Source organism: Terrapene carolina, unplaced genomic scaffold (genome assembly GCF_002925995.2).
Source record: "Terrapene carolina triunguis isolate 2854851 unplaced genomic scaffold, T_m_triunguis-2.0 Scaffold68, whole genome shotgun sequence".
In the NCBI taxonomy this organism is placed as follows: Eukaryota; Metazoa; Chordata; order Testudines; family Emydidae; genus Terrapene; species Terrapene triunguis.
The window spans coordinates 23,401,461-23,418,470 of NW_020664419.1; the positions used below are offsets into that span (position 1 = coordinate 23,401,461).

Here is a 17,010-nt window from a genome sequence, read left to right on the forward strand (position 1 = left end):
AGAGGGGGTCCCGGTCCCGGTTCCCCCGCCACCCCTGAGCTGGGCAGGGGCCACCTTGGTGCCTGCGTGTGACCCTAAGAGCCCCTTGGGTGCCAACTGGCAAAGGGCTCACTGTTCTGTAACAGCAGCAACTCTTATGAGGGCTGACAAACGCAGTACACCTAACACTTTGCTGTCACCGTATTTATATAGAACATTGCATGAGATATTAAATGAAAGCCATGATCATGCTGGTCCTTAATACTATTGTGAAATGTATGTATTGAATATATTGTAAAAATTGTCTCTATACTGATAATATAATACTGGAAATATGTCCTTATGGTTGATGTCAAGGTGTTACTCCCCATTAGAGGTGAAAAACAGGTTTTGCCAGACAAATGGATGTATAATCATGGATGTATAGTCACGCCTAAAACCATATGATATGTAGATTAAGCATAGTAAAACCAGCACAGTGTGAGCTACATTTGCTTTTCAAGTCAGTGTGAGGATATGAAGACAATGTGGGGCCAGCACACAGGAGAACAAACGGGGAAGGGGAGAATCTCAGGGCACTGGGAAGTGGGGCACAAGCAACAGGCATCAAGATCCCCTCTACGCAGCTCAGAGCATTGGGGGGGGGGGGGGAAGAGGCACAGTGTGACATGCTCCAGGGTTAGCAAGGTTGTAAGGCATCTCACCACTACCTGCCCTTAGTGTGAAGCAGTCTTGTCTATGCTTGGTGTGGCTCAGCTCCCTGAAACCAACAGCCTCTAGGCCCACAAGCTCTTACTTCCAGGTCTTTGCAGACCTAACCCTTTCTGTGCAGGCTAGTGCTTGGTATACACCAACTCTCTCTCCCCCTTCCCTCCTCCCCCCACCCCCCGGTCCTCCCAGTGCTCCCTGCAGTATCCAGCCCATCACTGGACACTCACAGTAATTACCAGGTAAGCTGTCCCCAAAGAGACAATGTACACATGGCTTGACTGATACAACTCAGGATCAGGTCCTTTGGAACATTACAGCACTGAAATATATTTATAGTGAAAGCAATCACATTTATTAACAAAGACTGCAATTTGTCATACTGAGAAAAGATAAGTGGAAACATAATTGGTTACACATACAAAACAAAGCATAAAACGCAATCCTAGGTCTACACTTTTTAAGGGTTACCTTTCCTCTTTAATAAAGTAGATCTGCTCCCAAGAACTGAGTCCTTGACAGAGCTGCTGGTTTTCAGGCAAAACCAGGATCCAAGTTTTCATGAATATCCCCACACCTTTCAAGGTATAGGTCCCGAGCTCCCTGCCCAAGTCTGGTAGGTGTAGAACTGGGGAGCGGTTGGGGGTGTGTGTGTGTCTCTGCAAGCCGCACTTTAACTGTAAAAGAGCTGCATGTGGCTCGCGAGCCACGTTTTGCCATCCTTGATATAGCCTGTTGCTTGAGCCCCTCTTCTCCATCAGCCAGCTCCATAATAACTCTTAGGGCTATTGTACGGGCCTATTGGTTTTATTACCCAAGACTTTTATTACGCATGTCCTCTGGGATGGTGATTGAAGCATGAAGGGACATATGAATCTTTAGCGCATCTGGCATGTAAATATCTTGCGATGCCAGCTGCAAGAGTGCCATGGGGACAGCTGTTCTCACTTTCAGGTGAGATTATAAACAAGAAGCAGGCAGCATTATCTCCTGTAAATTGTAACCAAACTTGTTTGTCTGAGCAATTGGCTGAACAAGAAGTAGGACTAAGAGGACTTGTAGGTTCTAAAGTTTTATGTTTTTTTTTTATACAGTTATTATTTTGTACATAATTCTACGTTTGTAAGTTCAACTTTCATGATAGAGATTGCACTAGGGTACTTGTATTAGGTGAATTGAAAAATACTATTTCTTCTGTTTTTTACAGTGCAAATATTTGTCATCAAAAATAAATATAAAGTGAGCACTGTACACTCTTGTAATCGAAATCAATATATTTGAAAATGTAGAAAACATCCAGAAATATTTAAATAAATGGTATTCTATTATTGTTTAACAGCACAATTAATTGTGATTAATTTTTTTAATTGCTTGACAGCCCTAGATTTTTTATGTTCCTTTCCCTGAATACACTCTTCGTAATTATCCCTAGGTTTAAACCAAAGCCTGTCTTACCCTCTCCCCATGTTTATAGGTACTGTGAGTGAGTGAGATAAGATGAAATGTTGTTTATCCTCTTAAACAACTGAACTGTGGATAAGGGGTAAAATGACTGTTCCCTACCTGTCTCCCATTCGGGAAGTAACCGTAAAATGGAGCAATAGAATGGTCTATTATCGAATTGCCCCACAGTCCTTCCACAGAAAAGGTTGAATGGGGTTTTGTAATCTGTGCTGCCATTATTTACTATCTGATAATGCCTGCTGTTTAGTAGCTTTCCTAAAAGAAAAGGACAATCCCTGCTCTGAGGCTCTCACAATATAAGAGCAGAGGATGGGGAAAGGAGTACAGCATATTAGTAGAGTGATCAAAGGTATTGTCTAGCCACATATGGGAAATGTATTTATATAGGTTTTGTTTTCCATAGGAATTACAATACCAGTTGCGCATCTAGTCTGGAGTTCTTCTCCAACAGTGATCAGTATCAGATGCTCAGAGGAAGTTGCAAGATACCATGTAGTTAACAGTTACAGGATAATAAGGGTTGTTCCTTCTTAATCCTAGCAGTTAGTAGCTGGTTTGTGCTGTGAAACAGGTTTTGACTCTTTTGTGTTAGATGCTATGCATGCATGTGGTAAGAGACAGTTCTTGCCCTGAAGATCTTACAATCTAAGTGGACACAATAAAGGTTAGAATGGAAACAGGGATACAGAAAGATGAAATGATTTGCTGTAGGAAGCACAGCAGATTAGTGGCAGAGCTAGGTTTTCCGTATCCCAGAGCAGTGCGCTATCCACTGAACTCACTACTGCTACCTATTTTTTAATGTAATTGGATTTTCTAATGAAACAGATTGTGAGAAGTTGCTGATTCGTATACAGTTATTTTCTTTATGGAGAAAGTTAAACTTTTGTTTTTTCCCCTCTCTAGAGAAGCCATTTTAGTCGAATCCATCATGGCCTACAGGGGATTTGTGCAGTGTCGCTGAGGAGCTATGCTGATCTAGGTAAATTTTGATTGCTGTAAAATAGCTTTCAGGAGACAAAGTTGTATTTCAAATTGAGGCCCCAATCTTACAAGTGATTCTGCAGCCACAAGAGCCCATCCACGTGGAGACAATTGTACCATCAGGGTTGATGGTATGAGTGGTTCTCAAACTTTTGTATTGGTGACCCCTTTCACATAGCAAGCCTCTGAATGCGACCCCCTTAAATATAAAAAAATATGTTTTTTAATCTATAACACTTATAAATGCTGGAGGTAAAGCAGGGTTTGGGGGTGGAGGCTGATCGCACACAACCCCCAGGTAATAACCTTGTGACCCCCTGTTTGAGAACCCCTGTTCTACAACATAGATATCAGGTGATGGCATGCAGTGGATTGGATTGACTATACTAATCATTTATACATTATTATTGTTAGAGGTTAAAATAATCAGATATGCCATTTTTCTTACATTGCACAAATGATGTGGAAGGGTTGCTTTTGTGGATCACAAGTTAATCTTTCTATGGTCTGGGAGCTAAATATGAAGACTCTGCTTCATATCCCAGTTTCTCTTGATTATTGAGCATGAGATGTGTAACCTAACCCTGTTCGCGCACAGGACAATGTAAAGGTGTAACATTAGTCTATCAGCATTCTCCTTATTTTTTTAATATCTGTAATAATGCCACATGACACGTTCAAGTCCTTTCTTGTAACAGTTTTTTCAAAGGCAGTTAAACATAACTACAAATACCTTTGGCCAAATTCTACAAAGATTTATAGCATATGCAATCCCAGAGTAGATGCAAGGAGTGCAGGTCAGACCAGAATTCAGTCCCTTTACCTCAGTTTACAGTGCTTTTGTTCTCAAATCGGTAAGAGTGGTTGTTTTTATTTACAGAACAAATAGTGTCCATGAACCATTCCATTTTTTGATTCAGGAGGTTGCTTTCAGTAGTCAAAATTTACGTGTCTAAATTCACTGAACAGCACCATCATTTTTAAAAACTAGCTATATATTCTCTCTCAATCTGTGGATAGTCAATGTGGAACTATCCCAGAATGTTGCAGGCTAGGTATTCCTATAGTAAAACTAAAATAAACCTAAATTATAGCAAGAAAAGTAACTTGAAAACATTTTAAAGTTTTGTATTTTTTCTTTTAGCTGATGCTGACATCACAGTTATTGGTTCTGGGCCTGGAGGATATGTTGCTGCTATCAAAGCAGCTCAACTTGGCTTTAAGGTAAGAGGGAACTTCTGCTGGATAAACCCGGTAATATAGCACTAATCCAGATAAATTCAGTAGGGGTTCTTGCAACACTGGAAAAATGAAGTTCCCTGTCACTGGGCAACGCCGAGTGGGAGCACCCTCCTGATGCAGGCTGTGTTCTGACAGGCACACCTGCCTCAGTTTCTCTCCAGCCTGTCCCGAAATAATCCAAAGCATCTTCCCAAGTATAAATATAGCCGGGGGAAGGGGAAGGATTACAGAAGTCTCATGCATATAAATCATAACAAAATAAGCCCCAACACCATCATCCAAATTTCACCAGCATAGTCCAATGAGTACATGCAACATACTGCCTTGGCAGCCCCCACCATGCCCCGACTCTCCAGCACAGTCCACCTCAGCCCTTTCAACTGAATTGCAAACTTGATGTCCCAGCAGGAAACACCTTGCTGGGAGCATCCTTTCTAGGGGAATATCCCTCCTCCTGGCCCTCTCATGGTTCATGTGGGTCCACCCCCCTAGCCCTGAAGATGTCAGTGAGTAAGCCCCTCTGCTGCTCCCCTGCCTTCAGCCCGAGACTTTGGACAGCAGGCAGCGCCCGTTGCTGCTCCTCCTGCCTTGAGACCGTTCCAGCCCTCTGGCCCAGCCAGCAAACTCCTGTTGCTGTTATCCTTCTCCCAGCTCTCAAACATGGTCTCCTAGCCAATTCCTCCCTCTTTCCAAGGAGAGCCTACAGAGCTTTCCACTCTCTGTAGACTCTCTCTCCCAGGCATCTGTTGCCTGCCCTTCCAGATAGAACCAGTCTGTTCAGATTCTCAGGGATTTCCTCTCACTGAGTCTCTCCCTGGTCCTATATAGTCCACACATGCTTGCTCGCTCTTTTAACTGGCTAAATAGGAGCATCTGCTCTGGTTTCCCAGGGCTGTTTGTAGCTTGGGACACCCACATTGTGAGAACTTGATTTCATTTCCAGATTAATAGTAATAACTAGTTCTTATATAGTGTTCTTCATCATTAGAGCTCAGCGTTTTACAGAGGTCAGTATCATTTCCCCCATTTTACAGATGTGAAAACTGAGGCATAGATAGGGGGAAGTGCCTTGTCCAAGTTGACCTGAAAGCCCATGGCAGAAGTGTGACTAGAACCCAGGTTTCCCATGTCCAATCCAGTGCTGTATCCACTACTAGACCATGCTGTAGATTAACGTCCTTAACTTTGTCTTAAGCAGACACTGACTGTAGAGGCACCATTTTTCATGTTGGTTTGTTAGTATCTTTTGAACTGTGATTATTAAAATAAGTCATGGTTGATTTTTGTCACTTGGCGTTAGGGCTGTCAAATTAGCTTAATTTTTATTTAGAATTTATAGATTAGACGGAAACCAATGGTAAACAGTAGTCACTAAGAGGTGTAACAGCTACATTTTAAATAAAATGAATTGGATTGGAGAGGGAAGCATATTTATAAAAGTAGTAAAGAGAATGCCAAGAGGAAAAGTAGTTTTCTCCCAAAAAACAAAACTGATGGGTTCTAATCAAAAGCAACTTTTAGGCAATCTGCCAAAAAGGATCAGAATGAATAACAAATGTAGTGCCTGACTGCTGAGAGATTCTGTGAAATTGGCTGAGAGAACACCAATAAAAATAATACCCAAGTCTTATGTAGCGCTTTTCATATGTAAATGCAGAATTTCCTGGAACTCATCACCACATTCGTTTATTCTGAAAAACAAATTGGTGGAAAGAGAGAATCATTAGTGTGGTGAAGAGCAGTGGAAATGTGCCCCTGCAATGAAGCCAAAGTTATTTAATGCCAGAGTGACCGGTTAAGTACTGTTTGTCATGAACATGAATAAAGATGACTTGGGGCTATATTAAATACATGGACTGAATGTTGGAGATGAGACTATAGAGAGAGATTATCCTGGGTGTAATTTATATGCATGAGCTTGTTCTTTTTGCTATTCCCTCTGCCTCCTTTGAATGTCCTTTATGAACAAAGCAGCTTTCATGTAATGGGTACTAGTTATTCATAATTTAGACAGATGATTCAAGTGACCTCTGTTTCACTCTCTGAACAATGGGAAGTAAATGAGTTTTCTAGAGTAATTTTTGAAAATATTGAGAGATGAAAATATATTTTCCTAAAGATATTATCATAGTTCAGAACAACTGCCCTACATTTCCCTCAGTGGTCCAGCAAGGGCACCCACTCTTAGGTTTCTAGCTCCCCAGCTGTTGCCTCTCTTGGATGGAGACCCGCATCTCACTTCCCTGTGACCAGGATATGTCCAGGCTGCACAGTTCCCTGCTTTCACTGTGTATTTCCCAGCAAAGATAGTCTGCCTAAATAGACCTACTTGCTTTCTCTTCAGAGACCGGTAACAGAGGTTGCTCTGGGTAGATGTTACCACGCAGTTCTTTCTAAGCAAGCCTACTTCATTCTTAAGGTAAAAAGCATTACAGAGAAAACATATTAAGACAACAAAAGAACCTACACATCTGCTCATAAGCTTGCCAGGCATCACCCCACCTCTGGGGTTTAACTTACTTCAACAGTTAGCAGTAAGGTTTAACTTAATTCAGTAAGGTTTGTTCAGGATATTGCAGGCTATTGTCAGTGTGTCACATCTCAGCACGATTCTCACTTCATGAACATAGCTTTACTGGTGGAACTCCCTTAGTTTTAAGCGCTTTTGGTTTTTTTAACCTCCTGGAGGGTGGTAGTTGCAGAGTATTATTTTCCAGGCCCCTACTGGCTGTCATGTCCCAACTCCACCCAAGTATAAATGCTGCCCTCTGAATGTTCTGATAGGTTCTTTTTGTGACCATAGTCCCTGCAGCATCGTATGGCTCACTAGCCATTGCGCCAGTTTTTTTTAATCTCAATGATGCCTTGTTAGGAATCCTTTAGTATCCTTTTGCTTTCTATGCAGGTCTGGTACAATTGTGCTAATTGAGAGTCCATTGCCTCTAGCTCTTTGGCCCCTGTCTCAGTGCTTCAGTGCAAATAGTTCTGTTGCCTTGACCCTTCCTTTGTGTGTTGGTGGCCAGTACCCTGGTATGACTGAGGTTTTTTGTTTGTTGGTGTTTCCCAGAATTGATGCACCAGTACCTGAATTAAAGTGCTCAGCACTACAGCTTTTATTAGGAGCCTTAAGGCTACTTGGCTCCCTAGTTCCTGTTCCATTCTTTTGATGCTACATTTCTTTTTGTGGCTCTATGCCTACTTCTCTTTTGGTCCAATGTTCCCTTCGAGACATTTATACCTGATGCATTGTGTCATAGGTGTGACATCTAAGGAGGGAGGCTTCAAACCTGATCAGTCTGCATTGTCTGCCTCAGACTCATCTGTGGTGTGCAGGGGTACTGAATATGTTTGGATGTGTCATGCTAAGCATTGAAGAAACATGCGGAGTGCCTTCAAGCCCTCTTTGAGGTGATCCAGTGGGAGACTCCTCTCAATCTGGCATAAGGAGGAATGGAGTTCTTTGAAGTTTAAGCCCTTAAAGCAAAAACCTGATTCAGCTTAATCCATTGCACCCCAACATTGAGTGTTAGTGCTACCTGCATTAACATAGGCCGTGGTCCCCATTAAGAGCAGTGTGGTGGCTTTACCATTGAAGCAGCATGTACTGTGGTTGAAGCAGAGAGTTCCAATAAGTATTGGCTTCTCATTGCACTAGGTGAGGCCTTGGCACTTGTAGTTGATGGTACTTAGAAAAATGGCTCACTGGATGAGACAGTCTCCACATGAGATAAAGGCAGGAGGTGCCAAAAGGGAGCCAGTAGCTCCTTAAGGCAGCAGTCAAAAAGATGTTGGAGTGCCCCTCCTGCATTCATGTGCTTGAAGGGCGATGGGAGGAATCTGTGCTCAATGCAAGAAATTCTGGCCTTGACACTGGCGCTTCGTGCACTGGCACAACCATCACTGGTTCTTATCAAAGCACTTATGACACCCTTGCCTAGTGAATTCCAGTCACCTGACTAAGGGCTTGTTGACAGTTAGGATGATGAGAGCTGCTGTTTGGATTCAGATGAGACAGAAAAGTCATCTGATACTGAATACATCACTGTGGAGAAGCACCAAGACAGTGAGTCTGGAGGGGAGAATCCTGCCTTTCCTCAATCCTTGCAGAAACTGTTCAAGACAGCTACTTCTAATTGAAGCTGGTCAAGGAATCTACAAGGACTATAGCTTAGAGGTATCTTGGCCAGGAAGCCCCATTCAAAAGGGTTACCATGCCTTTGTATCCTGTTTTGGACCAGCCCATGAATAATGCGCGGCTGAATGCAGCTGCTATGGTCTTGAAGGCAGCTGAATAAAAGTTTTAGCTTCAAAACGTAGCTTCAATAAGTCCCTGTTCTGGGCTTTCCAGCAGCTCTTCAACATCAGCTTGGTTCAGGAGTGGTTTTGGTCTTCACACCCAAAACGGAAAAGATCAATCAATGATTATACTATTATATAAGAAGGGAAAGGGACTTAAACTTTGTTTTAGCAGTTTTAATGCTAACGTCTCATTTGCTTTGGCAGGAAATGGTTGAAGCACTTCACCCGGATATTCTCCTCCAGATAGAGTTAAACTTACAGTTCCCAAAATGAGGGACTCCCATGTTGAACCCTGTGCACTCCAGAACTTGTTTGCAAGGAGGAGAGGCCAAGATTTCTTGTTTCCAAGAAAAGTTTTGTTTTCTTTCCAAGTGTCCCTTTTTTGTTAGCCAATTTTTGCACAGGGTGTTGTTCCTGACTGATGCCTTTCTGGATGTATGTTGTCTGATGATGGATTTTGAAGAGAGAGATCTCTTCTATCCATCCTTTCTTCCTCCCTGTTTAAACAGTTGGCATTGGCCTTGTTATTGCTGCTCAGAGCAGCTTTATTTTCATTTTTCTTCTGGGATCCCTAGAACTTCTTACTCTTGAAGTGAGAATCCCACAAGGTGGTGGTATTTTTGTAGAGGGAAACATGACTTGCCTTGTAATTGTTTCTCTCAAGGTGGAGAAGATCATTTCACAAGATTTACTCACCAATCCATTCCCCTCAGTGTTAAAGGTTCTCTTTTTACTTGTCTTTCCCTATTTCACCTTGTTTTTCATTATTCTGAGGCATTTTTTGATCCTATGTCAATTTAATTCAAGGCAATCATCTTTCAGAGAGCTTCAACTCCTGCTCAGTTGAAAGAACTTATTGAAACACTTGAAGGGGGAGGGCAGTGTTTATACTTCTTTACAAGTATAAATGGTGACAGTGGGTTACCCTGCTGTCATTGCTCAAAAAGTATTTGTTTAAAAAAAATAGAGAGAGAGAGGGAAGAGCTAGGGGAGTTCAAATCAGTCTCCAGCTAAACCCAGGAACGAGAATCCTGCACAATATCTTGTGAGAAGTAGAATTACAGGATGAGTAATTTTCCTTTGTCATTGGTATTCATTGAGATTTTCAAATCTGGCTTTTAGGAAATAAAAATGTAGTATGGCTCTAAAAGGGTTTTCTCCTCTTCTATTCCAGACTGTTTGTGTGGAGAAAAATGAAACGTTGGGTGGAACCTGTTTGAATGTTGGCTGCATTCCTTCCAAGGCAAGTGTGCATTTATCTCTAATTTGTATCATTTTTTCACTGTGGATTTGAATAGTGATGCAGTGTGAAGAGCCCAGGGGACAGATCCTCAGATGGTGTAAATTGTCATAGTTCCATTCACTAGACTGGAAAAAGAAGGGGAACGGATAGCACCACAAGGAGAGAGAAACAGATTTATTTCAGAGCGCCAATGAGCTGACAAGATTATGGCGTTAACCAACTAAACACAATCAAGGCTCTTCTACTAGAAACACTATGATTACCGCAGATGATCAATTCTTTAAACCTCTAGCATGAGTGAGCTTATTCTGAAAGGGCTTGCAGCATTAAGTCAAAGATGGGCATAATGCTGTTTCTGCATTTATAAACGAGTGAGCCATTTACGGTTCATAGTCATTTAGTGTCTATTTTCAGGTTGTTGTTGGCCGTGGTAATGGTCATCTTGAGATGTTCGTGGAAAGGAAAATTCCCATTTCAGATGATTTGCTATTGGGATACTGCAGCTAATATTGCCCCATGGTCTGTTGTAATGTATTTACAAATATTTTATATAGATTAACAACCTAACTTGTCTTTTTCCTTTTCTGTTGTGAAAAAAATTGCTTTGTGAAGGTATTTCCTGTCATCTGATAACATACTTTGCCACATTGGTAACTATTTCTGTTTTCTCATTCTGACTTCTTTGTCTGCTTAAAAAAGAAAAAACATCATTACAGGCCTCCCATCTGAACCAGTCTTTCAAAGCCCGCTTGGTTGGGAGGAATATCTCTGGGGTTTGTTTTGGTTTTGTTTTTTTGATGGAATTTAAACCCAAGGTCTTAAATGCGTGCAGTCATTAAATATCCCCATTTCGTTCCTGGTGTCAATAGTGGTGTTTTGGACAAATTTCCAGTCTGGGTAATTCAATTTTACTTACTTAAATTCCCCTTGAAGTTTCAGTTGAACACAATAATCTTTGCTCCCGATTTAAGCTATGGTGCAGAAATGTTGCTCTGTGCTGTTGAAAGAGCTGTTGTTTCAGTGGTGAATGAAGTGATCCCTGTATAGAATTTATCTTTTTAAGTTTCTAAAGCACTTGGAGATCCTTCAAGATGAGAGGCTTTGGGAGCAGAACATAATGCAAGATATATTTTATCTGTCACTTGGGAGTTATAGTTCGGGCTCCGTGACTTCATGCAACCTCCCAGCAGTGGCTGGAGCAGCAGCAGGCCCTCCATAGCTTTCCCCTCCCCGGTGGCGGCCAGAGCAGCAGCGGGCCCCCGGGGCTGCTCCATCTCCCCCCTTTCCCCCTGCAGTGGTTGGAGCAGCTGCTGGCCCCCCTGGGGCTTCCCCCCTGCGGCGCCCCCCTCCCCCCCCCCCCCGATTCAATCAGGGGTATTTATGATGTAAGTCATGGACAGGTCATGGGCGGTGATTTTTTTTGTTTCTTGCCCATGACCTGTCCATGACTTTTACTAAAAATACCCGTGATTAAATCGTAGCCTTAGCTATAGTTATATGGTTAGCTCTGTGGTTGCCACCTAGCTTCTCCACTTACAGAAATGGGATAAGAGTTGTGAAGTGGGATTTATGCCCAGCTTCTAGGCCTTCTCCTGAGGCCATTTGTCACTGCCCTGTGTAATAGGGAGTGCTGAATAGGAAGCAGTACTGGATCAAAACTACCAGATTGACCGCAACACTCAGAACATGTGCAGTATTTTTCATTACAAACTGTGCTCACAGCATGCAAGTGAATAATATAACAGACATCATGATAAGCATAATGATAAACTGTCTCTCACTGTTTCAAATTCAAGCTTTTACAAAATCTCCATGGTATGCATTCATAGCAAGAGATCCATTAATATCTAAACAAAAGTTTGCACTGCTTTGTGATACTTAGCTTCTGAGCAAACATAAGAACAGCCGTACCGGGTCAGACCAAAGGTCCATCTAGCCCAGTATCCTGTCTACCGACAGTGGCCAATGCCAGGTACCCCAGAGGGAGTGGACCTAACAGGCAATGATCAAGTGATCTCTCTCCTGCCATCCATCTCCATCCTCTGACAAACAGAGGCTAGGGACACCATTCCTTACCCATCCTGGCTAATAGCCATTAATGGACTTAACCACCATGAATTTATCCAGTTCTCTTTTAAACGCTGTTATAGTCCTAGCCTTCACAACCTCCTCAGGTAAGGAGTTCCATAAGTTGACTGTGCGCTGCGTGAAGAAGAACTTCCTTGTATTTGTTTTAAACCTGCTGCCTATTAATTTCATTTGGTGACCCCTAGTTCTTGTATTATGGGAATAAGTAAATAACTTTTCCTTATCCACTTTCTCCGCATCACTCATAATTTTATATACCTCTATCATATCCCCCCTTAGTCTCCTCTTTTCCAAGCTGAAGAGTCCTAGCCTCTTTAATCTCTCCTCATGTGGGACCCGTTCCAAACCCCTAATCATTTTAGTTGCCCTTTTCTGAACCTTTTCTAGTGCCAGTATATCTTTTTTGAGATGAGGAGACCACATCTGGACGCAGTATTCGAGATGTGGGTGTACCATCGATTTATATAAGGGCAATAATATATTCTCAGTCTTATTCTCTATCCCCTTTTTAATGATTCCTAACATCCTGTTTGCTTTTTTGACCGCCTCTGCACACTGCGTGGACATCTTCAGAGAACTATCCACGATGACTCCAAGATCTTTTTCCTGACTTGTTGTAGCTAAATTAGCCCCCATCATATTGTCTGTATAGTTGGGGTTATTTTTTCCAATGTGCATTACTTTACATTTATACACATTAAATTTCATTTGCCATTTTGTTGCCCAATCACTTAGTTTTGTGAGATCTTTTTGAAGTTCGTCACTGCTTTGGTCTTAACTATCTTGAGCAGTTTAGTATCATCTACAAACTTTGCCACCTCACTGTTTACCCCTTTCTCCAGATCATTTATGAATAAGTTGAATAGGATTGGTCCGAGGACTGACCCTTGGGGAACACCACTAGTTACCCCTCTCCATTCTGAGAATTTACCATTAATTCCTACCGTTTGTTCCCGGTCTTTTAACCAGTTCTCAATCCATGAAAGGACCTTCCCTTTTATCCAATGACAGCTTAATTTACGTAAGAGCCTTTGGTGAGGGACCTTGTCAAAGGTTTTCTGGAAATCTAAGTACACTATGTCCAACGGATCCCCCCCTTGTCCACGTGTTTGTTGACCCCTTCAAAGAACTCTAATAGATTAGTAAGACACGATTTCCCTTTACAGAAACCATGTTGACTATTGCTCAACAGTTTGTTTTTCTACGTGTCTGACAATTTTATTCTTAACTATTGTTTCGACTAATTTGCCCGGTACTGATGTTAGACTTACCGGTCTGTAATTGCCAGGATCACCTCTAGAGCCCTTTTTAAATATTGGTGTTACATTAGCTAACTTCCAGTCATTGGGTACAGAAGCCGATTTAAAGGACAGGTTACAAACCTTAGTTAATAGTTCCGCAACTTCACATTTGAGTTCTTTCAGACCTCTTGGGTGAATGCCATCTGGTCCTGGTGGCTTGTTAATGTTAAGTTTATCAATTAATTCCAAAACCTCCCCTAGTGACACTTCAATCTGTGACAGGTCCTCAGATTTGTCACCTACAAAAGTCGGCTCAGGTTTGGGAATCTCCCTAACATCCTCAGCCTTGAAGACTGAAGCAAAGAATCCATTTAGTTTCTCCGCAATGACTTTATTGTCTTTAAGCGCTCCTTTTGTATCTCGATCATCAAGGGGCCCCACTGGTTGTTTAGCAGGCTTCCTGCTTCTGATGTACTTAAAAAACATTTTGTTATTACCTTTGGAGTTTTTGGCTAGCCGTTCTTCAAACTCCTCTTTGGCTTTTCTTATTAAATTCTTGCACTTAATTTGGCAGTGTTTATGCTCCTTTCTATTTGCCTCACTAGGATTTGATTTCCACTTTTTAAAGGAAGTCTTTTTATCTCTCACTGCTTCTTTTACATGGTTGTTAAGCCACGGTGGCTCTTTTTTAGTTCTTTTACTGTGTTTCTTAATTTGGGGTATACATTGAAGTTGGGCCTCTATTATGGTGTCTTTAAAAAGGACAGGGATTTCACTTTAGTCACTGTACTTTTTAACTTCTGTTTAACTAACCCCCTCATTTTTGCATAGTTCCCCCTTTTGAAATTAAATGCCATAGTGTTGGGCTGTTGAGATGTTCTTCCCTCCACAGGGATGTTGAATGCTATTGTATTATGGTCACTATTTCCAAGCGGTCCTATTACAGTTACCTCTTGGACCAGCTCCTGCGTTCCACTCAGGACTAAATCTAGAGTTGTCTCTCCCCTTGTGGGTTCCCGTACCAGCTGCTCCATGAAGCAGTCATTTAAAGTATCGAGAAATTTTATCTCTGCATTTCGTCCTGAAGTGAAATGTTCCCAGTCAATATGGGGATAATTGAAATCCCCCACTATTATTGAGTTCTTAATTTTGATAGCCTTTCTAATTTCCCTTAGCATTTCATCATAACTATCACTGTTCTGGTCAGGTGGTCTATAATAGATCCCTAATGTTATATTCATATTAGAGCATGAAATCTCTATCCATAGAGATTCTGTGGAACATGTGGATTCACTTAAGATTTTTACTTCATTTGATTGTACATTTTCTTTCACATATAGTGCCACTCCCCCCACTGCATGACCTGTTCTGTCCTTCCGATATATTTTGTACCCGGAATGATTGTGTTCCATTGATTGTCCTCAGTCCACCAGGTTTCTGTGATGCCTATTATATCAATATCCTCCTTTATCACGATGCACTCTAGTTCACCCATCTTATTATTTAGACTTCTAGCATTTGTGTACAAGCAGTTTAAAAACTTGTCACTGTTTATTTGTCTGCCCTTTTCTGATGTGTCAGATTCTTTTTTATGTAAATGTTTATCATCTGATCTGGCCCTTACATTATCCTCCTCCATCCTCTGCTCCTGACTATAACCTGGAGATTCTCTATCATTAGACTCTCCCCTAGGAGAAGTCTCTGTCCGATCCACATGCTCCTCTGCAGCAGTCGGCTTTCCCCCATCTCCTAGTTTAAAAACTGCTCTACAACCTTTTTAATGTTTAGTGCCAGCAGTCTGGTTCCACTTTGGTTTAGGTGGAGCCCATCTCTCCTGTATGGGCTCCTCCCATCCCAAAAGTTTCCCCAGTTCCTAATGAATGTGAACCCCTCCTCTCTACACCATCGTCTCATCCACGCATTGAGACTCTGAAGCTCTGCCTGCCTACCTGGCCCTGCGCGTGGAACTGGGAGCATTTCTGAGAATGCCACCATAGAGGTCCTGGATTTCAGTCTCTTCCCTAGCAGCCTAAATTTGGCCTCCAGGACATCTCTCCTACCCTTCCCTATGTCATTGGTACCTACATGTACCACGACTACCGGCTCCTCCCCAGCACCACATAAGTCTGTCTAGATGCCTCGAGAGATCCGCAACCTTCGCACCAGGCAGGCAAGTCACCATACGGTTCTCCCGGTCATCACAAACCCAGCTATCTATGTTTCTAATGATCGAATCTCCCATTACTAACACCTGCCTTTTCCTAGCAACTGGAGTTCCTTCCCCCGGAGAGGTAACCTCAGTGCAAGAGGCAACCCTAGCACCATCTGGAAGGAGGGTCCCAACTATGGGAAGGTTTCCCTCTGCTCCCGTTGACTGCTCTGCTTCCCTGGGCCTTTCATCCTCCTCAACAGCGCAGGGGCTGTCTGACCGGAGTGGGACAATTCTACAGTGTCCCGGAAAGCCTCATCAACATATCTCTCTGCCTCCCTTAGCTCCTTCAGTTCTGCTACCCTGGCCTACAAAGTCCGTACGTGGTCTCTGAGGGCCAGGAGCTCCTTGCACCGAATGCACACATATGCCACCCACCCACAGGACAGGTAATCATACATGCTGCACTCAGTGCAATAAACTGGATAGCCCCCACTCTGCAGCTGGGCTTCTGCCTGCATTGTCTCCTAGTTAATGAAAGGGTGGTTTAAGCAAGAAGTTTTGAATGTAGTGAAAGGCTGGTTTAAGCAAGAAGTTTTGCCAGGTACATAGAAGGGCTCAGTGCATTTAAAGTTCAGTAGAAAAAGAATTCTAATATAAATACTGGCACATGTGTTTTTTAATTTTGTAAGTCAGCTGAGCATTCTTCATAACAATCTCTAATAAAGGTAATAGCTTAACTCTATACAATGTAGTGAAAACCTTTCCAGGCATCTGTTGCAAATCAGGTTTAGCGGTGAATAGTATTGGGAAATGACCTTTAGGATCTGATTAAGGAGCTTTCACTCTTTTATGTCTTGAATTTATCCTCATTTAAGGTTTTTATGTACATGCTGTTTGAACCTCACGGCTAAACTTAGATGCCATCCACAGTTTATTTTTGAACAAGGAGAAAAAAGGTCTGTTAGTAAAAGGGGAGAATAGTCCGTACTCATTAAGGCAATAGTAAGTTATGAAGTTCTCTGCCAAAATCCAATCACAGTAAAAGTGTTAGTGTGTGTTTGTTCATGGCTTATCTAACATAAAAAAATTTCCTTTCTAATTGCTGAAGACTTACACAGTGGTGATGCCGACCGGAGAGTAATTTCTAAGTAGTCACAAATTTAAAAAAACAGTTTGATAAAAATGTTAGTTTTGCATATAGACGCTGCTTACATTTATCTGGTTCACAAAAACAAACCTGATTATCTCAGCCTGACAAACTGTAGTTTTACTCAGAATATATACATAAACTGTATTATCGCAAATATAAATTATGTATTTTTGAGGTTCATTTGCAGCCTCCCATAGTCCCAGTTTTCTAGACTCTGGCATTCTGCAGATTTTTGCTCCTTTGTCCTGTTGCAGATTCACTGAAGTACAAACACATCATCCTCATGCATCTCCTCTGGCTCTCCACTTCAGAGTACAGTTTAGAGTTGTCCTTGTTACAGCAGAACCTCAGAGTTATGAACACCAGAGTTACGAACTGACTAGTCAACCCCACACCTCATTTGGAACCAGAGTATGCCATCAGGCAGCAGGAGGGACCAAAAAAAAAAAGAGGCAAATAC

The 17,010-nt window shown here is 42.0% G+C and overlaps 1 protein-coding gene across 1 annotated transcript in view; it reads left to right on the forward strand.

Moving 5' to 3' along the window:
- Positions 1–17,010, forward strand: part of DLD (dihydrolipoamide dehydrogenase) — an 85,106-nt gene that overhangs the window by 56,994 nt on the left and 11,102 nt on the right. Inside the window, exons 3-5 of the mRNA XM_029910830.1 lie at positions 3,058–3,133; positions 4,280–4,359; positions 9,851–9,919. Of these exons, the coding sequence (XP_029766690.1) occupies positions 3,058–3,133; positions 4,280–4,359; positions 9,851–9,919 (225 nt within the window). The remainder of the gene's footprint in view (positions 1–3,057; positions 3,134–4,279; positions 4,360–9,850; positions 9,920–17,010) is intronic.